The sequence below is a fragment of the Varanus komodoensis genome, unplaced genomic scaffold (assembly GCF_004798865.1).
Source record: "Varanus komodoensis strain SLA01 unplaced genomic scaffold, ASM479886v1 scaffold7_1, whole genome shotgun sequence".
NCBI classification, from domain to species: domain Eukaryota; kingdom Metazoa; phylum Chordata; class Lepidosauria; order Squamata; family Varanidae; genus Varanus; species Varanus komodoensis.
The window spans coordinates 18,733,257-18,759,165 of record NW_025336479.1 but is presented as its reverse complement, the minus strand read 5'-3'; the positions used below and the strand labels follow the sequence as shown (position 1 = coordinate 18,759,165).

General features: G+C 41.0%; 1 protein-coding gene across 1 annotated transcript in view; it reads right to left on the bottom strand.

The window, feature by feature from the left end:
• DOCK2 (dedicator of cytokinesis 2) overlaps window positions 1–25,909 on the bottom strand; it is a 315,348-nt gene that overhangs the window by 271,152 nt on the left and 18,287 nt on the right. Inside the window, exons 5-13 of the mRNA XM_044453756.1 lie at window positions 25,575–25,671; window positions 23,650–23,798; window positions 18,715–18,850; window positions 17,727–17,881; window positions 15,304–15,385; window positions 12,109–12,244; window positions 10,054–10,129; window positions 8,984–9,057; window positions 8,276–8,401 (exon numbers count right to left, since the gene is read on the bottom strand). Coding sequence (XP_044309691.1) covers window positions 8,276–8,401; window positions 8,984–9,057; window positions 10,054–10,129; window positions 12,109–12,244; window positions 15,304–15,385; window positions 17,727–17,881; window positions 18,715–18,850; window positions 23,650–23,798; window positions 25,575–25,671 — 1,031 coding nt within the window. The remainder of the gene's footprint in view (window positions 1–8,275; window positions 8,402–8,983; window positions 9,058–10,053; window positions 10,130–12,108; window positions 12,245–15,303; window positions 15,386–17,726; window positions 17,882–18,714; window positions 18,851–23,649; window positions 23,799–25,574; window positions 25,672–25,909) is intronic.

The following is a 25,909-nucleotide window of genomic DNA, read 5'->3' as shown; positions in this document are numbered from 1 at the left end:
TCTCTATGAAGATCTTCAATTGAATAAACAGAAGGACAGTCTACAAAGTACCAATTTTAGAGATTTTTTTTGGCTGCTAATCAAAAGCTTCCTATTACAAGCTTTCTTTGAGTCATTAGTTGCCATTCAAGAACAGGAGAAATTTCAATCTACGTTGGTTGTTATTCCAAAGTACTCAGGTAACTTTGCTCCAAGTACACAATGTGCGCAAAGATCAATTTAATGTTGAGTCATACAGACCCAACTTATTGAAGAACTTTGATTGCAAATTACTGGTAGCGGTTATGGCTTTTAGATTGAATTAATTTATTTCTTCTTATATTCATCCATATCAATTTAGGTTTATTTCTTCTATGCAACTATCTAATCCCATTCATAGAGTTTTGAATGCTATCCATCATGAATTAAAAAAACACCTTAAGAAATCTCTAGTTATCCTGTCTTTCGATGTTCAAAAGGCTTGTGACAATTTAAACTGGCCATTTCTATATAGGGTAATAGGAAAAATTGATGTAGGTATTTTTATTTGATTAATTTAAAGATTATATGAAAAGTCAAGATTTGATTAGAATTAATAGATTTTATTCAGGAAAAAATGGAACTAATAAAGGTACTAAAACAATGTCCAATATCTCCAGTGCTATATGCTCTTCCATTAGAACCTTTTGCTAATATGACATGTAATAATTCAACAATCAGTGGGGCTACAATTCAAGCTGCGAGTCATATTATTAGTTTGTTCTCAGAGAACATTGCCCAGTTTATAACCAAATCTTCAACAGATGTCCCAGTAATTATGGAACAACTATGTTCATAGGGACCAATTTCTAGATTTAAAATTATTTTCAGTAAATTTGAGGGACTTTATAATGTAACTATGCATAAAATAAGGTATGACTTATAGTAGTGGTTCAAATTTAATCTGTCTTGGCTGGGAAGAATAGCTACCATTAAGATGGCTGCTCTTCCTAAAATAGCATTACCAATTAAATTATCACAGAAACATCTTGTTCAATGGCAAAAAAACAAAAAAGAAAAAAACTGTGATACCTGTGTATTTTAATAGGAAAAAGCCAAGAGTCATCAAAAGTATTATATATCAAAAATCTCCCTTGAGTGAACTTAGAGTTCCAGACATTATTAAATATCATGATGCATTCCAATTATGTCAGCTCTTTCTAATATTGTTTAAAGATTTTGATATAGTATGGATAGAAAGAGAATATCTTGGAAATATTTTAAAGTATTTCTATCTGCCCAACACTAATAGAAATATAGCTATATTACAAAATGCTTTTTTAAAAAAAAAAATCACTTTACAATTCTGGAATAAATGGCACAAATACTTAATGCCCCAAATTCCCTGCTTACACCCTTCTTAAACTATCCTTTGTTTCTCCATCCAGATAAAACACCTCAAATTGTTGGCTGGGAAGACAGCAGTTTATATAAGATGTTAGATTTCTTGCCAAAGGGCATAAGTTTAACACGATGGCAAATTATAGGTAGAATTTCTAATACCTCTAATATGTGGTTCCAAGTCCACCAAAGACATCACTTTTTAAAGGATTCAATACAGCTCAAACAATTTAAAAACTACCTACTTAACCATTCCTCAGGCACTAAAGGGATTGTTTTGAAGCTCTGTAAATGCCTTCTCAGTGCTGCCAATTATAATTTGAGAGGCTTACAGATAGCCCAGGAACAAGACCTAAGGTATGAAATAAATGACAACAATTGGCCAAAAAAAAAAAAAGGTCTAACCATCCACTGAAATCAAGCTCAGCTCATACTAGAAAAAGTTCAATCGAGGTGATTTGCAGATGGCATCTCACTCCAGTGGAGTTTGCAAAAATAAAGCAAATTTCCCTTACTTTGGAGGGAGTGCACAAGAGGAATGAGTGAGGGGTCCATTTGAGGGTGGGAATCCATTGGATTCCCTGGGCTCAGCTCCCCAGACTCTGGTCTGCTCTGTCATGGCCATGATTCTGAGTTGGACGCTGAGTTCTGGCAGGCACACCCACCATCCATGCAGTGCTCAACAGGAATCGAGCCCCTTGTGGCTATTGTTCAAGCTGCATCGCTCTTCCACAGCACTGCATGCAACTCAGCATCCAACTCAGGAGGAGGTTTCCAGTTGTGCAGACTTCATTCTGTGAGCATTCGCAGCATTCAGTTCAGCTCTGCTCACTTTCTCAGACTGGCCAAGCATGAAAGGAAGGCCACCAATGCAATAGGGCTCAGCTCCTATGGAGCTTCATGGCAACCCTAGTGCAGTGTCTTAGGCACATAGCTTCAGTGAACTTGCCCGTTTGGTTGTGTCTGGGAAGAGATTGAAAATTGAATTAGCAAAATTGCTAATCAATCAATTAATCTCAACCCAGGTTGTGTTCTACTTAAGTTAACTAATGAATTCAATAGTAAATATTTTTAAAAAGATTGGATTTCATTTCAAATTGTGGCTATCTGCTCAAAAAATGTTTGCACAAAACTGGAAAGGTGACAGGATGCCTAATTTGTGTGATTGGTATGGCAATTTATGGAATTTGGTTTTATTGGAGAAACTGACCATCAAGGTAGTTAAAAACCCTCTAATTGTTGACACATCTGGATGTTCACAGTAGTCATTTATCAACTTCATTGATCAAGAAGTAGATGGATTCTGGTCTGTTCCAATGAGACATAGTAAGATCTTGGACACACTTCTTTAGCTCAAGGAGATTCAGACAGTAAAATTATCTGCAAGCTTTTTACCTTTTTAGCAAAGAACTTATGCTTTTGGTACAGTTGGTAGCAATGGCACATATCTATATGTTTACTTATTTTATACTTTCATGTTTATTTAACCAATTGCCTATTATTATGTTGCTATTTTATACTATTAAAACAATAAAATACTCTGTGCAGCCTCTAAGAAGCTAAAATGTATCTGACTGAGGCCTTGTTTTGCTATTACCAAATACCTGCATAGTAGTCACATGGTGATGTTCTACAGGGAGAGAGAGATATGCTTTGAATATTGATAGATGGGGCCTGACTCAGATGAATTCAAAATTGACTAGCCATGGATTCTAGCTATGTGGAAAAGACTGCTTGGAAAATGACAAATCAGGGGGAAAGTCTGCTTTGTGATGGTTGGTGGGTGAGGTTACAAACTAGGAGAAAGCAGAAGACAAAGTAGCTAAGAAGCTGTTCCTTTTCAGTGGATACTAGCAACAATGTCTCTTAAATCCTTAAGTAGCAGCAAACATCCATTTGAAAATGACAATATTCCCTTATGTTCCCAATATTCCAAATATCGCTTCGATAAAATAACTCATATCATAATTAATCTGCTCTCTAGAGTTGGTATCCATATGACTCCTAAGCTTGCGCACCAACTACTAGGAGTTCTTCAAGTGTTCTAGGAGAACTAGTAGTAGCAGGACAGGGCCAGTTTTAGAACTCTGACTTAAAGTGAGTTCAGAGCAGTCCTTAGGCTCTGAATTATAATAAGAAACCTCATAGATATAATCACCCAGTGAAAGAGCAGTTCCCCCCATTGTTTGCAGCAGTGCTGGAGGGGAAAACCCCATACTTTGTACACTATGGAGTGTGCAATCGATTTCTAAACGAATAAAAAAGACTTGACAAGAATTAACATTTGCATTGGGAAAGTGGTGAATCATAAGAAGTTCCTTGAATATCAAATTTAGAGATTATAAATTATCAACATGTAATAAGAGCCTACAGGTTTTAAGTAGTGGTTAATAAAGTAGAGCATTCCCCAATGGATTAAATGAAACGTTTTACTATAATTTGCTAATATACTGCACATACATGGTAGAATTTCATTTCAATGCCATTAATTCTGAACCACATGGATTTATGAAATAAATATCAGTTGTTGTACACGTTCTGAATAAAATTAAATTTGAATTTTCTATGGGAAAGCTGAAAGATGTAAACTATTTTTCACCTTCTCAGTGTCTCAGAACACACCCATGGAAATTTCATTTGGGATATGCTTTTTTCATTTTACTTAGAAAATGGAGCATTGCAGTTTAGTATCTATGACGGACTCCTATGGTTATAAATAATGAACCACATGAAATGCAGTGGGCCGTATCTATATATCTACCCCAAAAGGGAACAGAGAAAGTGACTCCTGTCCCTATTCTCCCTGCTAGCACACGGAGTCTCCACTACCACCAAAATGCTCCACTGGGGGTAGTGGGATAAAGAGTAACAAGTGATGATGTGGGAATACAAGAGGAGATGGTGGGAAATTGGGCTGAGGCATTTTCTGTTCCACAAAGGATGCCTCCTTCTGGAGTTTCAACCATTTCCCCCATCCCCACCATCTCACTGTAGTCCACTCCACTCAGCAGGATCCCCAACGCCAAAGGCAGCATTTGCAGGAGGAACTAGAGGCTGGAAGGGAATTGAGGGTGTGGGAAAGTCAGATTCTCTAGCCGGTGTGTATCAGGATCCAATCCAGTGTGCATGTTGTTGTTGTTGTTAGTCGCGAAGTCATGTCCGACCCATCATGACGCCATGGACAACACTCCTCCAGGCCTTCCTGTCCTCCACCATCCCCCGGATTACACTCAAGCTCACACCAACTGCTTCAGTGACTCCATCCAGCCACCTCATTCTCTGCTGTCCCCTTCTTCTTTTGCCATCTATTGTTCCCAGCATTAGGCTCTTCTCCAGGGAGTCCTTCCTTCTCATTAGGTGGCCAAAATATTTGAGTTTCATCTTCAGCATCTGGCCTTCTAAAGAGCAGTCAGGGTTGCTCTCCTCTAGGACTGACCAGTTTGATCGCCTTGCTGTCCAAGGGACTCGCAGGAGTCTCCTCCAGCACCACAATTCAAAGGCCTCAATCCTTCTTTGGTGCTCAGCCTTCCTTATGGTTCAACTTTCACAGGCATACATTGCAACTGGGAAAACCATAGCCTTGACTATATGCACTTTTGTTGGCAGGGTGATGGCTCTGCTTTTTAGTATGCTGTCTAGATTTGCCATAGCTTTCCTCCCCAGGAGCAAGTGTCTTTTAATTTCTTGGCTGCAGTCCCCGTCTGCAGTGATCTTGGAGCCCAGGAAAATAAAATCTGTCACTACCTCAATTTCTTCCACATCTATTTGCCAGAAAGTGAGAGGACCGGATGCCATGATCTTAGTTTTCTTAATGTTGAGTTTCAAGCCAACTTTTGTGCTCTCCTCCTTCACCCGCATCAAGAGGCTCTTTAGTTCCTCTTCACTTTCTGTCATTAGAGTGGTATCATCTGCATATCTGAGGTTGTTGATATTTCTCCCAGCAATCTTAATTCCAACTGGTGATTCATCTAGACCCACCTATCTCATGATGTGCTCTGCATATAAGTTAAATAGGCAGAGCGATAGGCAGGGCCTTGCTGAACTCCTCTCTCAATTTTGAACCAATCAGTGGTTCAGTGTCCAGTTCTCACTGTTGCTTCTTGACCCACATATAGGTTTCTCAAGAGACAAATAAGATGGTCAGGTACTCCCATCCCTTTAAGAACTTGCCACAGTTTGTTGTGATCCCCACAGTCAAAGGCTTTAGCATAGTCAATGAAGCAGAAGCAGATGTTTTTCTGGAACTCCCTAGCTTTCTCCATGATCCAGCGTATGTTGGCAATTTGATCTCTAGTTCTTCTCTCTCTTTGAAATCCTGCCTGTACTTGTGGTAGTTCTCGGTCCACATACTGCTGGAGCCTAGCTTGCAGGATTTTGAGCATAACTTTGCTAGCATGTGAAATAAGTGCAATGGTGTGGTAGTTTGAATATTCTTTGGCATTGCCCTTCTTTGGGATCGGAATGTAAACTGACCTTTTCCAATCCTGTGGCCACTGTTGAGTTTTCCAAGTTTGCTGGCATATTGAGTGTATCACTTTTACTGCATCGTCTTTCAAGATTTTGAATAGCTGAGCTGGAATACTGTCACCTCCACTAGCTTTGTTGTTCAGACTTCCTAAGGCCATTTGAATTCACATTCCAGGATGTCTGGCTCAAGGTCAGTGACCACCCCATCGTGGTTATCATGGATGTCAAGCTCTTTCTTGTACAGTTCTTCTGTGTAATCTTGCCATCTCTTCTTAATCTCTTCTGCCTCTGTTAGGTCCCTGCCATTTTGGTCCTTTATCATGCCCATCTTTGCATGAAATGTTCCCTTCATATCTCCAATTTTCTTGAAGAGATCTCTGATCCTCCCTATTCTATTGTTTTCTTCTATTTCTTTGCACTGTTCATTTAAGAAGTCATTCTTATGTCTTCTAGCTGTTCTCTGGAATTCTGCATTCAATTGGGCATATCTTTCTCTTTCTCCCTTGCCTTTCACTTCCCTTCTTTCCTCAGCTATTTGTAAAGCTTCCTCAGACAGTCAGTTTGCTTTCTTGCATTTTGTTTTCTTTGGGATGGTTTTAGTTGCTATCTCTTGCACAATGTTGCAAACCTCCATCCATAGTTCTTCAGGCACTCTGTCTATCAGATCTAATTCCTTAAATCTATTTGTCACCTCTACTGCATATTCATCAGGAATATGATTTAGGTCATACCTGAGTGGCCTAGTGCTTTTCCCTACTTTCTTCAATTTAAGCCTAAATTTTGCAACAAGAAGCTCATGATCTGAACCACAGTCAGCTTCTGGTCTAGTTTTTACTGACTGTATAGAGCTTCTCCATCTTTGGCTGCAGAGCACATAGTCAGTCTGATTTCTGTGTTGACCGTCTGGTGATGAACATGTGTAGAGTCATCTCTTGGGTTGTTGGAAAAGAGTGTTTGCTATGACCATTGTATTTTCTTGACAGAATTCTACCAGCCTGTGCCCTGCTTCATTTTGTACTGCAAGGCCAAACTTGCCTGTTATTCCAGTTATCTTTTGGCTTCCTACTTTAGCATTCCAATCCCCGATGATGATAAGGACATCATTTTTTGGTGTTAATTCTAGAAGGTGTTGTAGGCCTTCATAGAACCGGTCAACTTCAGCCTCTTCAGCACCAGTGGTTGGGGCATAGACTTGGACTATTGTGATGCTGAATGGTTTTCCTTGGATTCAAACTGAGATCATTCTGTCATTTTGGAGATTGTATCCTAGTACTGCTTTTCCTACTCTTTTATTGACTATGAAGGCTACTCCATTTCTTCTGAGGGATTCTTGCCCACAGTAGTATACCTGGTGGTCATCTGAATTAAATTCACTCATTCCTGTCCATTTTAGTTCACTGATTCCTAAGATGTCGATGTTCAGTCTTGTCATCTCTTGTTTGACCACATCCAGCTTGCCTTGATTCATGGATCTTACATTCCAGGTTCCTATGGAGTATAGATCTTTGCAGCATCAGACTTTCCTTTCACCACCAGATACATCTGCAAGTGAGTGTCCTTTCGGCTTTGACCCAGTCGCTTCATTCTTTCTGGCGCTACTAGTACTAGCCCTCCGCTCTTCCCCAGTAGCATATTGGACACCTTCCGACCTGAGGGGCTCATCTTCCGGCATCATATCTTTTCTCCTTTTGGTACTGTCCATGGGGTTTTCATGGCAAAGATACTGGAGTGGGTTGCCATTTCCTTCTCCAGTGGATCACATTTTGTCAGAGCTCTCTGCTATGACCTGTCCGTCTTGGGTGGCCCTGCACGGCATAGCTCATAGCTTCATTGAGCTACACAAGCCCCTTCGCCACAACAAGGCAGTGATCCATGAAGAAGCCAGTGTGCATACCTTGTAGTATTTGAACTGTGGGGAGGGGCAACAGGACAAAATTATAATTTTTATTCTAAGCCAAACCACTAACAGTTTAAGAAAGAGGCAAGCAAACTGCATCTGACAATCTGTCCCTGACACCTTGCTTTAAGACAAACTGAAATGATTCAGAGGATGATCAAGAACCTAGAAACAAAACTCTAAGGAAGGTAAACTCGGCATGTTTAACCTTGAAAAAAGAATGAGGGGAGAAGTGATAGCACGCTTCAAGGACTTGAAAGGTTGTCACAAAAAGGAAGGATGGGATCTCTATCATCCCAAAGTGCAGACTATGGAATCATGGACTCGAGGTACAGGAAGCCATATTCCACCTGAATACCAGGAAAAACTACCTGACTGTTCTTAGAGAAATACAACAATGAGCCAGAGTGCTTGTGAGCATTTCCACACTGGAAAAATTCAAGATGCCACTGGACAGCTATCTGTTATGGATACATTCAGCAAGGGATTGGACCTGATGGCCACAGTAGCCAGGCTTAACTCTACTCTTCTATGATTCTGTGAACCTCATACCTGGCATGATTATTTCAGGAAACCCAAGCTTCCTGGCAACAACCGTTGTTCTGTCAACAAGATGTGGGTAGTCCTTCCGAATCTGTGTTATGTCTCCAACAAGCATTTTCATAGTTACCCACAGTCCTGTAAAAGAATGCAAATGTGATCACATTGATACTTATCTTAAACCATTCCTTCCTTTAACAACCTGGTGAGAAAGCTTGATTCACAAGTTCCACGGTTAAGGCATCTCATGGGCTGCTGGAAAACACAAGCTCCACACATGAAAATGCCATTTCCTAAGAACCAGCACCTCCAAATGAAGGCTATACCTACGAAAGGGCTGATGCCCTTGAGTAAAGCATAGTGGATGTGCCTACATATCCCCACATAAAACTGCCTGTTATTAGAATTCTAAGATTCTAAAGATGTTGATGAGATGGCAGTAAGAATGTGTACAAGTAAAATAAATGAGTTTCCTGTTTTAATGAGAATAAAATAATGTCACTGGCTAGAGCCACAAACTAATGGAAAAACTCTTCTATCAACTAATGGAAAGGCAACAACATGCTCAGAACAAAGTGCAGTGGAGCTGCAAGGATTCAGCATGGTATTGGTTTAATGGAAACTGGCTGCAAGGGAGATCAATAATGCCACCATACTTAGGTTATTGTACTGTGTGGCAGGGGGACTCTATTGTTGAGAACCAATGAAAATATACTTCACCTTGTCCGCCACTATCACCTTTGAATGTTGTGACCTTGCTTAATAGATTATGCAAAAATTCATTCTCTGACATGCTAAAGGAAGAAAAGAAATTGTTTAGAACAGAGGTATCAGTAAACATGCAGATAAGCTAAGCAAGAAACACAACTGGAATAAGCATTCAGTTAAATGTCCTCCATTTCTTCCATCAATGTAATAATTTGTAACAGTGTACTTAGAAACGGAGTGAGTCAGAAGAGGCCTCCTGAGCCATCTAGTCTAGTACTTATACTTCCAAGCAGATAGAGTTTCAAGAGATAACAGAGAGCCACAAACCAGTGGAAAAATTGCCAGCCAGCACAAGGGAATGGCAATCCACAGAACCAGAAGAATGTGTGGTAGAGCTTGTTGTGTGGGAGGGGATGGGCTGTCCCACTTTCCTTTCCTTTCCTTTCCTTTCCTTTCCTTCTTTTTTATTTATTTATTGATTTATATCCTGCCTTTTTCCTACAAAGGGCTTAAGGAAGCTTACATCATTCTCCTCCACCATCTTATCCCCACAACAACAACGCTGTGAGGTAGGTTGGGCTGAGAGTCTGTGACTGGCCCAAAGTCACCCAGTTGGCTCCATGGCTGAGCGGGGACTAGAACCCAGATCCTCTGAGTCCCAGTCCCATGCTCTTAACCACTACACCACACTGGTTACTGCTCTTAACCACTTTTTTGGCATAAAAGTACCATCACTGCAAAGATAGGTAAGTTTGATATGCTTTGTGTATGCTTTCTTTTGAACAAAAGTGTAAATTATGCAAGTTGGAGAACATAACTGGATTCATGTTGTTTTTCCTAGAGCTCCTTGAATGAAAATTTATTTATTTATTTATTTATTTATTTATTTAGAAAGCTTCTATGCTGCCCCATTCGCCCCATTTCATTAAAAAATCATCTTCATGTGGGAAGGAACCTTTGTGTGTTGCCCATTATTACTTGTTTTGGGAGCAAGAAAAAATGAGCCAACTGTGTGTATGTGTCTGTGAGGGGTGGGGAGGAAAGGGAGAGAGGGAGAGGGAGATTATATCCTAAAAACTTACGGATGAAAAGGAATGAAATGTTGCTTCTCTTCATCACTTTCAGCTTTTCCTTTTACAATGTCTGTAATATCCATCACTGGAAGATATCAAAAAAAGAAATAGGCAGATAACTTAATAACTAACTTTATTAAGATCATATACCTCATGAACTGTACAAATTTGGACCACAGTCAGATATCATATCGTGTATGACATTCTCAGTGTGTATAGTGTCAATTACCTTAATAGCTACAAATGTAATTATTTGTATTGGTGCCTTCTTTTATTCTCTGGTGCGTCTTTACCACAGCATGGAATGTCATAATGTTTTTAAATGCAGTAACACTTAGATCTGGTTGACATGACACAACAACCCAGCATGGATAACCAGCCACAGTGGGATGCCATGTTGGCCAAACCCAGCATGGTTTCTGCAGAGTGGATTCTTTTTCACAAATATTCACTTTGAGAACCATGGCTTGATTTAGCACTGTTCCTGCCCACAATGGGGCACCCAAACTCAGTAGGGCAATTTTATCATAGGTTGATGGGAACATCTGGAGAACCACTTGACAAACCAGCAAATGTCCCTCTGTCCTCTTTTTGTGATTTTAACACTATTAAATTTCCACAAACTTGCATTTCATTTGCTACACAGCCATTAAATTTGCAGATATTTCTTCTTTTTAAACTTGTCTTTTCTTTGTCAGCTGAAACTGACAAGGAAGTTGAACAGGAAAGAATGCAAATATGGAATAGCCTACACTTGCAATGGACATTTTTTAAAAAAGCAATTTTCAGGCGCCAATTTTTTTTAAGAAAAATTCTAGTAGAGCTTTTTTGAGATTCTGAAAAATAAAATTAAAAGGTGACAGTGAATGAAAAGCAGTAAATTGGAGAGATGAGATGGGTTCTGCCATGAAAGACACTGGGACACTAGCTGGAGGACTGAGGATGGTGGTGTGAGAACAAGCTATGGTAAGCCCAGACATCTGACAGGCACAACATTAGTTGTTCAGTGAACAACCAGCCTTCTGTGGCTTATCTTCTGGATACTTTAGCATGATGGGTGAATCCATTTGCATTTTTCAGTACAGCCAGTATGTTGCTGAGGAGATTGAAATCCAACATATGCCAGAACAAACACTGTATGTGTTCTCAGTTATGCAGATTGTTTCAATTATGCAGAAAAAATAATACATTTATTTCCCTTTGCTTCCTAAAATGTCAATTAATTTAATTATGGGGCAATGGAGAAAAGCCAATGAATACCAGAGCCCTAGGTAGAAAGCAATTAACTTGACTTCCAGGAAGCTGAGCTAGCTAATTTGTTGTGCTTGCTTAAATAATATATTAGCATTCACACTTTGCTTATGTGTGTTATATTGTTTGGTTTTTTTCTTTACCTATAAAATACTAATGTTACAGCCCATGTTGATGTATTACCACGTGAATGGACACTTTAGAGACTTTCCTCTTGTATGCTTTCTCCATCACCCATGGAAACTCTTGACTTGCTCTACCATGCCTAATCCTAACCCTCTACCAGTAAACTCCCAGTCTCATGGACCTTTTCAAGCATGGCAGATCTCTTCAGTTAACACTGTCAGTTATCAACATCATTCTGAACAAATTTAGGAGGAGACCCTTGCCTGGAAAGCCACTTTTATCCCATGATTTCTATTATAATCTTTAATATAGCATCAGAAGTTCCATTGTCAACATTTGCTTCAACATTGCTTCAATATTATAATATTTGAGCTATAGCATTAATTTTGAAAAAGCCTATAGCTTTATAAGGTATTTAATGTATTTATTGGCAGTCATTTATATTGGCCATGATTCAGAGAGGTCTGTACACAGATGCTTCCTCACCCACATAAGGAAGAGGGAATTTTGCCCATTTGCCTACCTGATGACAGCCTGTTGTGACTAACAGATTGCTTCTGGGGATGGTTCCACAATTTTCAGGGCAACTTTTGAGGGTGAGGAACTGCAGTAGGCAAAGACTAGCTGAAAGCTGTAATGTACATGAGGAAGCACTTGGAGCCTATCCATGTTTTCTGATTTTCTTACCTGCTGCTCCAAAAGGCCGTCTTATTCCCTGAGTGTATTTTTTAGAATAAGTGTCTCTGAGATCCATTCTTCCAACCCGTACAATCTGACAAATCAAATAAATTTTGTCTCTGCCAAGATCTTTATTTCCGAGATCCTGAGATATATGAGAACAAAGATCAGTTAACAAATTCACAGTAAAATACCATGCCAAAGAGCAATTTAAAATTTACAGGAGCTATTATTATTATTATTATTATTATTATTATTATTATTATTATTATTACTGAAGCAAGAAAAAATTCAGAATGAGGAAACAATGTATTTTCATTAGAAGCAAAATATCTCTTTGGGAGCAATGGGCTGAGTGGTATGAAATCTGATTTCAGAATTTACAGTAACTTTAAAGAGCCAAATGAAACCAGTGAAGTGCCTTGAGGATCCAGTCATTGGGTCAGTTCACATGACATGACTTACCATGGGTTATTTAACCCAGGTGGGACCTCAGCATGAGCTAGGTATCATTCTGAATAACCTTACAACAAAGAGCGGACAGGTGCAAGCATTGTTTAACCTTCAAATCACTCTCAGTGGCCAGGTTTGCATGACATGACAATGCATAGGCAGAGGTTGCATGTCCAAAATGTCTCCCTCATTGTAGCTTAAACACTCTCTTGAGGAGTCCACTGTGTCATGAGAACTGGATCAGTCTATAACCAAGCAAGTGAACTAACACACCATCACACATTTCAACCAACTCTTTTAGCATGAAATCTAAATGCACTTATGTCCCATTGAACTCAATCAGGGTTAATTTTGAATAGGCATGCACAGAATTGCACAGTTAAAATATTTTCAAGTTGACTGAAGCAAATGATAACCACAGCAGAGTGAGTCTAATCATTTAGGAGGAAATGTGGGAATAGAAGGAGATGGGAGCCAAATATATTGATCTCTCAAAGTTCTGAAAACTAAACTGAATCTTTATATACAACCATTTCATGCCCTATTTCATGCCAATACCGTCCCATTAACCACAAGAATTTTGCAGAGATCTGCTCTCTGTAGGAGTCTCCCCACTAATGGATTTTTAAACTCACGCAAATTGAAAAGACAGTTTGAACATTTGACTCAAGAGTTTTAAGCTCGGTCTGAGAAATTTAAGTTCTACAGGTAAAAGTAGAAAATTCCCTCTTAAAAGCTCACTAACTCAACCTCCTAGCTGCTTTTTAAGTTGGAGCAGGAATGTGTTCTGTACTGAATTTTTGTGGGGCAGTTGGTGCTAAGTGAGACACTTTCTGGAATAGTTTCAGTTCTTGCTTTATAATGATAAAAAGTTATAAAACTGTGCAGTCATAAGTTCATTAAGCTTGTTCTGCAAAAAGAAAAAATGGTCCCTTGAAAATGAGTCAGATTCCCCCCTTCCCTTATTAAGCAATATTTTACTCATGCCCTTGACTAATTAAGATAGGAACTGTATGTCTCAGTAATTTCAATCACCTCTTCTGTTTAGAGTAACAACTGTCTACAAGATTAATAGTGACATTTTCCCTGTAACACAATATTAACTCTTGCCAAATATAGCTATGAAGAAGCTACAATAATATGTATCAATTACCCCTGGGTCTTGACCAACTTCTGTTCTACTGGGTCATGTATCTAGACTGCCTACATCAAACAATAAGCAGAATATACCTGTGTAGTCTTACTCTTGAAAGAAATAAAGTATACAAGTGGAGCTAAAAGCACAACTGAATTTCCAGCAGTTTAATATACCGCCAACTCACAAGGGTTTAGCCTTGGATCCAATGTTCCATTTGCATGCAAATGTTTCTGATATAGATTATTCCTAAATCATTGTACTTTTAAATTAGTTGTATGATGCACTGAGTAATTTTTCACTCAAGTGGATGCCACTTGATAAGCCAACAGTGCAATACAACCCATGCAATATGCAAAAGAAAGCACCATTTACTTCAGTGGGGACTACTTTCGGGTAAGTGTGCCAGATTAAACAATCTCTCTGCCCAAGTCACATTGAGTTCCACTATTCCAGTGGGAGAATGTGGTCATACCACCCAACAAAACCAAGCTAAGGGAAAATCCAGCAAATCCAGAACATCCTAGAGATTTGACAGAAGTAGCAAAAACTTGATTCAGTAAATTTCTGAAGCAGACAGTGGTGGTTGCTAGGTACTGTATGTCAACATCATCCAGTGTCCCACTAGCCACTTTGTGGTGGTGGCGGTTAGAGAATTAGAGTGAATCCCAAATTCTAGTTTTTACTCAGCCGTGAAGTTCCCTGAGTGACTTTGAGTCAGTCAGAGCCCAATCCTATGTTCCATATCTTCACCACATGTAAACCTGCAAACTCAAAGCCTCATATGCATCTGATGCCCAACAAGATGTGGTGGTGATCTCCACCACTGCCATACCATGCACTTAGATGGCTGGTTTTGGTTATCTGCTTTTGGATATAAAGTGTTGGGGAGTAGGAAGAAAGGAGGCTGGGACACCAATAGGAACTGGTATAAGTCCATAATCTGCAATCATAGAATAGTAGATTTGGAAGGGGCCAAGAAGGCCCTGCTGTTGCAGGAACCAATTTACACCATCCCACTCAGATGGCTGTCCAGTTTTTGAATGTCTCCAGTGTGGGAGAGCCCACCACCTCTCTGGGCAGCTGGTTCCACTGCCACATTACTCTGACAGTGAGGAAACTTTTCCTGATATCTAGCCTAAATCTGGGTTGTCACTACTTGAATTGATTATTCCATGTCCTATTCTCTCGTATTGGCAAGAAGAGATCTTGATCTTCTTTGTGAGAACCTTTTTGGTACTTACAGAGTGATATCATGTCCCCCCTCAGTCTTCTCTTCTTAAGGCTGAAAATGCCCAGTTCTCTCAGTCTCTCCAAACAGGGCAGTGCTTCCAAACCCTGGAGCATTTTTGAGGTTCTCCTGTGGTCTCTGGACACAGTATTCTAGAAGTTCACAGCCTCCTTCCTGGCACATCCTTTTTTCTTTATCCAAGGCCCAGTTATGGGACCAGACTAGGGTTGTGGGAGGGGAGGCAGGACTAGGGTTTGGCCTTCAAAGCCCCAACTCCAAGATTACCATAATCCTATGGTCTCCTAGGCCTTCTGCCCAAGCATTGCTCCCTCTACTTAGAGGAAAAGGTGGAATAAAAATGTAACAAAAAATCCTGCATACTCACAGTGAAAACCACTTTCAAATTGTTGAAATTGTCGATCTCTTTAACAAAACCTTTGCTCCCCCATCTCACCAAGTAATTTTCACTGTTTAAAAAGAGCATATTGTATTATAAAAAGTATGATCATGGTATCCAATAGCCTGATAATCCAATACTGGAAAATAAAATTATATAATATCCATTGCGCTACAGAAATCTGAACACTCCAGAGTACCACCTCTACAAACTTACACTTACAAAAATACACACACATAGATATTTCTAAGTGGTGCTTCAGAAGCTCTTGACAACCATCATTAGAAAGACAAAATAATGTCAGCCCACTCAAGCAGATATATAAATAACTATCCAAGAAACAGAACTGTGTAGCAGTTTGTCTGCAATTAAAGACATGAGTTTAAACCCAGATCTCCACCCCTGGAAGGAGGCAGGTGGAAGCTGACATTTCCACCCCAGCACTCCCCAGACTTCCCCCAGAATGACCCCTCACGAGCTCAAGCAGATTTGGAATAGATCATTGTGTACAGGGCAGTGATGAGCATAAGATGAAAAGTACTCAAAATATAAAAGTGAAATGTATCTGAAAGCATAGATGTCATAGTTGTTGACATTAATTTTCTGATTTCACCATACAGCCTGGTAGAGATACAGATATAACAATCCAGGTTACATAGCCTGGTTCATTGGAACACTCTAAACCACAAATTGCCCAGTTCAGACATGAAATGACACTATGGCTTAAGAAGTCATGAAATCTTTGCCAAGCCAAGCATGTAGTGGGAGTTGGGAAGGGAAGGGATGAAGAAGCAGTTTCTGTGCACACAGCAAGTTTCTGATCCAATAATACATACTTATTAAACCACAAGTATAGGAACTGAACTGACCCTATGGATCTATAGATTATATTGTCAAAAACAGTGGGAAAACTAAGTGTGTTTATTTCCCAGAGTACACATTCTATTATTCTATTTTTCAGATATATGCCTACTTCTCCATGAGGTGGTAAATGATTGTGGAGATAGGACCAGCTTTGAGGAGGCCAAAAGGACGGTGCTATCTTGGTGGGCCCCAAGTAAATCTCTCATCCCTCCCTCCCTTAGCAGGGTGATAGATGCACTATGATATGATGACCAGTCAAGGCTGTAGCTACCATCCATGTTCCGTTCCCCAGAATCCCTCCGGCCCTTGACATAATAGGGCCCAGAAGTATTCAGGGGAAATGAAAATAGCCTATGGTCGTGGCCTTGCCCAGCACTTCACTCACAGTATGCTCACTGCCCTATTAAAAATTTAAAGTGGTGGGTGGAGAAAGTGAGGAAAAGTGATGCAATTAGCATTGGCCCTGATAGGCTCTCCTGGGGCTTGGTCCAGTGCTAACCCTGACCCTGCAAGTAATACAGAGCTGTAATACTATAGTTTGGTGGAATGTTCCAGAAGAAATAGAAAGGCTGACAAAAAACAGGGCTGGCAGCTAGCACATTTTGCAGTGCTGCAAAAGTGACATTCACAATCATACATTCCTCGTGGGCTAACCAATGGCTCCGTTTTTGCCTATCACAAGATAGCTCAGACAAAAGGCCTAATCTTTGGTTGAACACAGAGACTTTTCCTTGTGTTCAACAACAATCATGCTTTAATTAGCTTCTTCCCTCAAGAGGAGCAAAAGTGGTATGAAGCTTGAAAAGTCAGTACAGAAAGGATGAGGGTTGCCAAGAGATCATGGGCTCTGTAGTTAACATTTGGAGTAAGCATGTGGAGACTTCTTATAATAAACCCTGCAAACTTTCTCTCATGAAAGTCATTGGCTCATTGGCTGCAAGCTATTAGAGCCCCTTGATACTTCAAAGCGCCCCCTAATTTTACCCAGTCTTCAGTGTATTTTAGCACATTTATTAATGCATAAGATGTTGTTTCTTCACTTACCATTTCAGAACACTTGTTAACAGATGACTGCATGTAATAAGATAGCTTAATAGTTTATTCGTTGCCGTGTGTGTGTGTGTGTGTGTGTGTGTGTGTGTGTGTGTGAGAGAGAGAGGGAGAGAGGGAGAGAGGGAGAGAGGGAGAGAGGGAGAGAGGGAGAGGGAGAGACTGAATTCCTAGAATTGCTCATTGCAGGACATTTGATTTCTGCCTTTTTTATTCTCTGCCTTTTCCTGCGTTGTTTTAAACATAAATATGTATATTTATTGTTACTTCAATTCCTTTGAAGTTTTCTTCCATAGGACACTGAAATGCCTACTTCAATACTGGAACTGCTGTTGCAAGCCTCATTAGTCATGTGAAGGTTTTCAAGCAAGGGTTTACCATGCATCTTTCATTTTCAATGGATCATTATATGGAACAGTGTGCATTTGAGTTTGTCAGGAAAGACTCACCAGATGTTGGTGAAAGGAAGACACACTGGTGAAAGGAAAGGTACTTACCTTATAATTGTGTGCTTCTGAGGATCGTAGAGAGACATGAAAAGTTCAGCATCTTCTCCTATTCGGCAGACAAAATTTCTTACAAAAACATAAAGACTGTGGGTGGGGGATGAAGGGTTTCGGGAGAAGGTTCCATAATCAGATTCATCCTTTGACTATGCACAAAAGACAGATAAGAGTGATACAGCATTAGAACTAGACCTTACCTGCCTGAGATGCAAGAATTAATGAAACATGGAAAAATAATCTAAGGGTACCAAGAATATCTCCAGATGTTAAGCATTCACTTCAAAGATGGGCTTGAGCCTCGCAGTGAACAGCCACTGTTTCCCACCCAGCTGTGGATGAGTTCAAGCTATTCTGTTGGGCAAGATGGTGACTTACTGCCGCACCACAGAAGAGCAGAAAGTGGCACACCTCAAGCACACCTTCTCACAGCAGACCTAGACTACAGGAGAAGGCCTAAGGTGAGCCTCCATTGCTGCTGGAGTCACAGTACGATTGAGCAGCTATTATTCAATAGACAGAAGTCCTTTAACACACCAGCAGATAACCAAGAGAAAATAAGGGAACCTGGCTGGTGGAAAAAGACCCTAAGGGCACACTCCTATGCTTGTTTAGACCAGAAAAGTCCTACAACTCCTAGTATGCCCCAGTCAGCCTTTTAGACATTATTCTGTCTAAAGATGCATAGGATTGTGCCTTAAATTTTGACTCAGTGATTTAAATACATGGTTTTCTTCACAGGTACCACTTGCTCTAACAAATGGCCTTATATTTGGAAATACTGAACCCTAGCCAAGTTTAAATGAACAGGCTGAAAGTATAGAGTATATGCTTAATATAAAGTTTTCTCAATGTACACAATCTGGCAGGAGGGATTTCATAAGTTAAAGATAAGTATCCCTTGCGGTATATAAGTAATCCTTCCCACTAGGAAGACATTTTTGTTTGAAAACACAAGTGAGTGCAGCATGCAACTCCATACCAGCTCCTCTTTAATTCGTTCTGTAATTTTGTTAGTTGCTTCAGCATGAGCATGAAAGAGACTGATAACACTGGTCTTGTCTGGATCCAGGATGTTCCCATCGTCATCCCGAACTATCAGATCAAGCTCAAGAATCCTGCAGAGAGAAAAAGAGTGCCATCCACAATATTTAATTACCACACAGCAACTGGCTTTTAAAAAACTACCACATTTCATGTTGTGGGGCCATTTAAAGCCCGAACTTGTTTTGATCTGTATTAGGGATGAGATTCCTTAATGTGTATTTTAAAATTACTTTTTAAATGATTAGATTCACGTGAAATGATAAAGTAGCTCAGGTGTCTAACAAATGACTTGGGTTAACAGACCATGTAATAATCTTGAGAATACAAGTTCTTTAAAAATAAAGCAAAACTATCTACTCAGAGAAAATCCTTTGTTATATAAAGAGCAGCCTCTGGCAACCCTGCAACTCTTCCCCTCCTGTCTTTCCAAAGCAATGTTTGTGGGGCTATGTGTGTGTGGGTGGGGGGGGGGGAGTCAGGCTTCCCCCCTTCCCCTCCTGCAGTCCAGCTCAGGCCTGCTGGAGGTATAAAGTTTGAGGCCATGATGGAACCTTGTGTTCCAAGCCTTCACTTACTGTAGTTACAGTAGATTTAAGGGACAATCATATGCAGAAATACATCCTACAGTCCCAGTACTCTCCTGACAGCCACACACACTTAAATAAAGGAATTAAAAAGTTGTCATCTTTTTCTGTTGTGATGAAGAATATACAGAATTTGAAGAACTTGCCACCTTTCAAACTGTGGATTGGCTCAGATGACTGCATGCTGCAAAACGAGGGGCAGAAGGCTGCAAGATGCAGGTGCTGCTCTAGAACGCAGGTTGCAGCTGCTGTTTTTAATGCCTTAAAAACTAGTTGCATGCTGTGGTTTTCTCAACCCACAGAACTCAGTGATCTTCCGTATTTTTCGGGCACCAGCCGGCACAGGCAACCCCACCTTTGTTTCCAGCAGCTGCACAGAGCATCACTGCAGCTGGTCCATCTCATTCATCTCTGTCTGCTCCTCCCCACCACAACTAACCGACTGGTTGCTCCTGCATTTATTTCCCCCAACCCCAAGCCAACTTTCAAACTAAGGGCCAGCAGGGCTCCTGCTTCCCCACCCCTGAAGCCTCCCTCCAGAGCCCAGAACACAGCAAAGCAACCGGCAAGGCAAAGCTAGAGACCCTGTGGAGAGCAAGCAGCTACTGCAAAGAAAGGGGGAAGGAATGAGTACAGGAAAGAGGCAGAGAGCCCCATTTGTCCTGGCCCCATGTTCTCCTTGTATTCAGGCTGTCACGATATATTTCTAGTCAATTCCACTTTTATGCAAACTGCAAACAAGCCATCATTGCCTCAGGCTGCAGACATTATCCTCTTGCAGCTAAAGGAGGCAATAGTTCCAGACAGGCTATGCATAGCACCGCAGCTGATAAGCTTCAGTTCCTTGCCTCAGTTAGAGCACCATGAAAAGACGTTGTCAGGAGACTGACATTGTCTAGTATGGTTTGCTCACCTTCTCAAGAGCAGGCTAAGTCCTTCCCTCAGGGCGGGCCCTTCCACAGGATCATCTCCCTAGCTGCAAGTCTCTTTGGGTGCCTTGTGACCCTGCATTAACCCTTCCTCTTCATCTGTTGGCTCTCGTATTCCCATGTCTTAGTCAGGAGAAAACACTGGTTTCCTCCTTGTGTCTCTGCCATTCTCTCTGATCTTTTGCATGCACACACTTGGCTTCCCTGAAGCCCCTTCCCCCTCAGACTCAGACTTGCGTCCCTTCTTGGGGAACATCTGCAGAGATTTGGGGCAAAACCCCTATGTGCACTTGAGGTGATCAGGAGCTGCCCATGCCCTTCCGGCTTTGCGGTGAAGAACACAGCCCTGGTCTATCAAAGTTGGCACCTAACTGTATGGACCTTCTACTTGCAGAACATTTGATTTTGGCTTTGGTTCTTTCTTTCCTCCTAACATAATGGGGCAGTTAAAAATAAGACGAGTGCACCACACTTGCAATCTGAAATGACACAGTTCGTTCAAGAATTTCAGAATCTCACCACCTCATTGTGTTCCTTGCATAAGAAAGATTTAAACACGCAATATTCCTCTTCAGCTATGCATGGTTGCCAGGGCTGCTTCAACCAAGGCACTGTTGTGACATTTTCAGTAAGTATATATTATAGAGTCATGTCTTTGAAATGTCCACACATTTAGCTGATATGACATTTTAACAGGAAATTTCTAAGTACATATTCTTAGTACTACGCTACAGCCAAAAGCACAAAGAGAACTCAGTGTAGTGTTGTTCACTGAATTGGAGGGAGGGAGGGAGGGAGGGAAAATGCTGCTTGGGTGGTCACTTAAAGGCACTGAAATTACATCTAAGTGATGTAGCGATAGAAGCGAATAATCAGTGAACATGCCCTAAAGGATACATCTTTGGACCCTAGGCATTGTCTGAGCAGCCATAGGGTAATGGGGATTCCTCAGTGGAGGTTGTGCTCCGACCTTACAAGAAGGGGTTGGAGATCTGATCCCTTTCCCTTTCAATCAACACAAAAAGAACCTGACTGTCCAGCCTCTGTCATGAGCCACTTTTCTCCCTCCAGCCTTGAACCATTCACAGCAAAATTCTCTTTATTGTTTGTGCATGTAAATAATCCAGTCAAGTTCCTGAGCATTCACAAAGCCATTTGTTGAACTCAACCTATTTCCCAAAAGTCTCCTTATGAACCCACTTGTGACCCAATCCTTGGGGAAGGGCACTGTGAAAGCACACTCATCTTTTCTCCACACACTTCTCAACCAGTTGTTCCTCTTGCTGCTGCTGTCACCTAGCCAGAGGGGCTGTCTCAGACGGAAGCAGTTGATTTCCATGAGAAGATTTCCCAGTATCAACAGCCCCTCCTGCTTCCTGTACCTCCATACTGTTCCCAGTGTTGGTTTGCACCTCTGCTCCTTCATCTGCCCTTGAACTAATCACTGGCATCTCTACTCCCTGCTGAATCGCAGAGCCTTGAACAAAATCCTTCTCTTTAATCCCATCTCAATATTCCTCTTCTGAATCCAAATCCGCAAAACGGGCTTGGCACACATCTGGTGGGAACTCTTGCCCAAGTCTGGCATCATGCTTGTTCCCAACAGCCTCTGAGGTCAGAAAAACAACCTCAGATGAGGAGGAGGGACAGGAGTGGGCAGAAGAAAAGACCAGAGAAGCCATAATACAAGATCTCCTCCCTGAAGCACCAGTGCCAGATGGTCAAAAAAGCACATTGAGAAAACAAACAAACAAAAAGCAGTCATCACAGGATAAGGAGGAACTCTGCTGTCTCACAAGAACACAGCCTGTAGGAGTGCACCCTAACTTATTTATTTATTTAAATTTATTAAAAACTTTTTAAGACCGTCCCTTACCATGGTCTCAGGATGGTTTAACAATAAGACAAAACAGAATAAAACACAGCATCCTAGTCAAATACTTAACCAATCAACAAGAAAACCCATATTAAAAGAGTCAAACCTTAAAACATTGGGAAAATAAAAAGGGTTTAGCCTGGCACCGAAAAGAATAAAGTGTTGGAGCCAGGAGACTTAGATTCTGTGGGTTGGAGTCATTGATCCAAAATTGTTTCAAGTGGGAACTCAAATATTTCCAGCCTGCTCATTATACACAGCAATGCAGGCTTCTGCACTGCAGTGTCTCAAGTTCACCTTATCAGACCATAGCGATGTGAGCTTTAAACTAGGGGTGTTCTTGTGCAGAATTCAAGCTCTTAGCCACTACATTAACCAACTCTAGATGACCACTACAATATACCTCTAGAACTGGTCACTGAAGTGGTCAGTAGCCTGACCTATGGTAACCTAGAGCTAGTTAGGGAAATGGCTAAGTTATGCACATAGCAGTGGCCATCTGGAGTTGCTCTGCTTAGCAAATGTCTAGAGCTAACTGGCATAACAGAGGTTATATCCTGGGTTGGTGCTTCACTGGAAGCACAGTCTGGGAAGTCCCTAGTTCACATTCACCTGGCATTGAATTCCTAGATGATCCCGTGTCTATCTGGTATATGCCCTATCTGGAACAAGCCTTTCCTGGGACATCGGGAGAATAATGGTAGCTACAGCTGCTCCTACCATTTGGCTGTATAAGGCAGCTACCCTGAGACCCTAAGCTAGCCTGGAACCTGAGGTGCGGCCCTGTTGCCAGTGCTGAAGTTCAGATTCAACTGTCAGTCTGGTGGTACTTTATATACGGAATGAGGAAAAGCCCATAGTGTCCTTCACCTGGGGAAGCAAAAAGAATTGGACCAGTCCCAACAGTAACCGATGAGGAAAATTGTTGCTATAAGTCTCTGAGATCACGTTTGTGAGGTGCTTGGAACACTTTTATAGTGTTGTACAAATTGTGATTCCCATCATCACCATCTGAACATATTCTAGATTACAATTTGTCACTGTGATACTTCAGGTGTTTGCAGACAAGGGATTTTGCTGATTGCATTATAGTTAATATTTTTCATCTCTGCTCACTTCCCAGCCCCATTAGTCCCCGCCACACACAGAGTTCCTCTCTTCAGCACTTTCCTAATTCCTTTTATTAGCACCCTAACAGAGAAAGGCATAAGAAGAGTGGCAGTCTTCCAGATTCATGTAGAGGTGGCCAGCAAGTTGCACATATGACAACCCCCAAGGATGGGTTGCCAAGGTACCATCCTGTTATAAAATCCAGAACCTAGTTGGAACAGTGTTAACTTGTTGTGGTTTTCTTCCCTTATCCTGAGAAACCAGTGCCACAAGTCATGTTAGCAAACGAGATATTTCACATCACATTGCAACCAAGGTATTTCTTGAGTTAACATATATTGGTTGTGGTAAGCCAGAACAAAAGGATTTACTTGTTGCCGTAGTCAATTTTGGAAGTGACTTTTTGCTTCAGTTCTTTGAGCTCATCTTTGGGCAATGTCCCTGAGAGAAGCTGAGACCTCCACTCCATTAACTCGCACATCAGAGATTGTACCTGCCGGAAGCGTTCCTTTTTGTTTGCCTGAAACATCCAAGACAATTCAGACTTCAGCTTATCTGGCATCACAAATGCTGCTTGCTCCTTTCCAACTACTGTATGGTAGAGAAACCGGGATGTCATATGTCGTGTTAACACACAATATCCCTGCTTTCCACTATAGAATGTGCAGGTTTCAGTCATATGTCAGAGAAGCCATCCCCAGCCTGGTGCCCCCCAGATATGTAGAATTACAGAGCCCACCATCTCTGACCTGCAGCCATAATCAAGAGACAGGATGGATTAATGTAAAACAAAGATGAAAAGACAGCCTGGATTGGACAAGAGAAAAAGTGAGGTTAGATCAGGCCTCCTCAGGAGAAGGTTGGCTTATATTATCATGACTCAACAGGGACAAAGAGAGGGGGCGCAGAAGCTGCATGGGGTCTAAAGAACCTCATAATCATGGCATGCTTGTAGTTCAGTTTTTGTGTGTGGGATTCATTCTGAAGAGAAAGAAACTTTTAAGATTCTGGTTTGTGCCCTGAGCTCAACACGCACATCGAATTACTCTTGCTTTGGTCAGATGGCCAAATAGTGGCACTTCAAGCACAAAGTGAAGTTAACAGAGGCTATTTCTAATAATGACGCTTCCACTTAAGGTTTCAGTGTACTGTACACTAGTGCTATCCGGCACACAAGATTATTTTGCTTTTTCAAATTGGACAGGCTGTCGCAACACATTAAAAAGAGACAAGTTGCTTAGTAATATATAATAGCAGCTTTTCCCCATAGGCAAAAGCAGTAGCTTCTGCATAACAGGTGCTTTCAACCTTCAACTGGCAGTGCATTAGGCATTAAAGGTCAGTCAAAGACTGAAACTGCAGCACACTCCAAGTGGAAATACAGAGGAAGGTTTTTAACAACACAGCCCAAACTCTTCTGTGAAGAGAGAGCTTCTGTATCCACTTCCTCAAAACAATGCTCTGGTCCTGAAGCTGAAGACAAAATACAGTAATCCAGAAACACAGGGTTTATTCATCTAAGTTCTCTCTAATTTTAACCTTAAATAAAAGGAAGCCAGCAAAAGAGGGAGGGAGAGAGGGAGGGAAAGAGAAAGGGCCAATCTTTCAGGACAGGAAAAAGCCCAACTGAGCCTGTTCTGCTTGAAATTACAAAGCTTAGCCAAATTATGGTTGAGCCTATTGATCAATCTTTTCACGTAACATAAAAATGCCTTGCGTCTCTTGAACTGACGTTAACCCCATTGCAGCATGAAGAAGAGCAGCTGGTATATTAGAAGGAAAGGCTAGAATGCTTCCTTTACATATTGTTCAATATAATCTCATACTGTCTATTAACCAGCCCCCTGTCTCCACACCATAGAGAACTAGTGCCAAGATCTTCCTCTGAAATATTTTAAGTGCTGTCTGTGCCAACTGATTTCCCATGGTTTGAGGGAAGTTATAACAAGGTTTCACCATCAAGAAGCAGGCAAGTTAATGGCTTATTTGTTGGCTTCCAGGACCGGGTCCCTCTGAAAAATGTATGCCCAGATACATATAAATGAACATTTCATTCTACAAAGATTAGCTAGAAATCAGCTATACCTTTGAAGACATTTTGACAAATTAAAATCCATTCTATGATAAGCTCCTAGCTTGTTCAATAATCTATGTATCCCTACCAAGACCATTACAAAACCATATCAAATGTATTTAACACAACAAAAATACTTCATTGTGCTATAAACAATCCTACTCCTGCTCATTTTAATTGCCCTGCAGCCATAAAAATCCCTTGGGAGCAGAAATAACTTACCACAAAAAGTTGTTTCCAGATATTGCCCCATTCCCAAAGTGTGCAGGTAACCTCTTGCACCAGAGGAATCTCAGCAGGTATTACATGTTCCGCATTTCTGAATGGAAGAATGAACATTGTTATGTCTCTCATCCTGCCCAATCAGTAACTCACACTCTGAGTCAGATAAGGAGTCACCTGTTAGATCAGAAGGACCAAGGGTACAAGTCATAGATGAGCTGGACCCATGAATGGGTCCTAAGAGCCAGGACCTTCCAACTTTACACACCTGAAATAGGTCCCTTCACAGATACTGACCATATTCCTCCAAAGCAACCAGACCTGTCCATACCAGG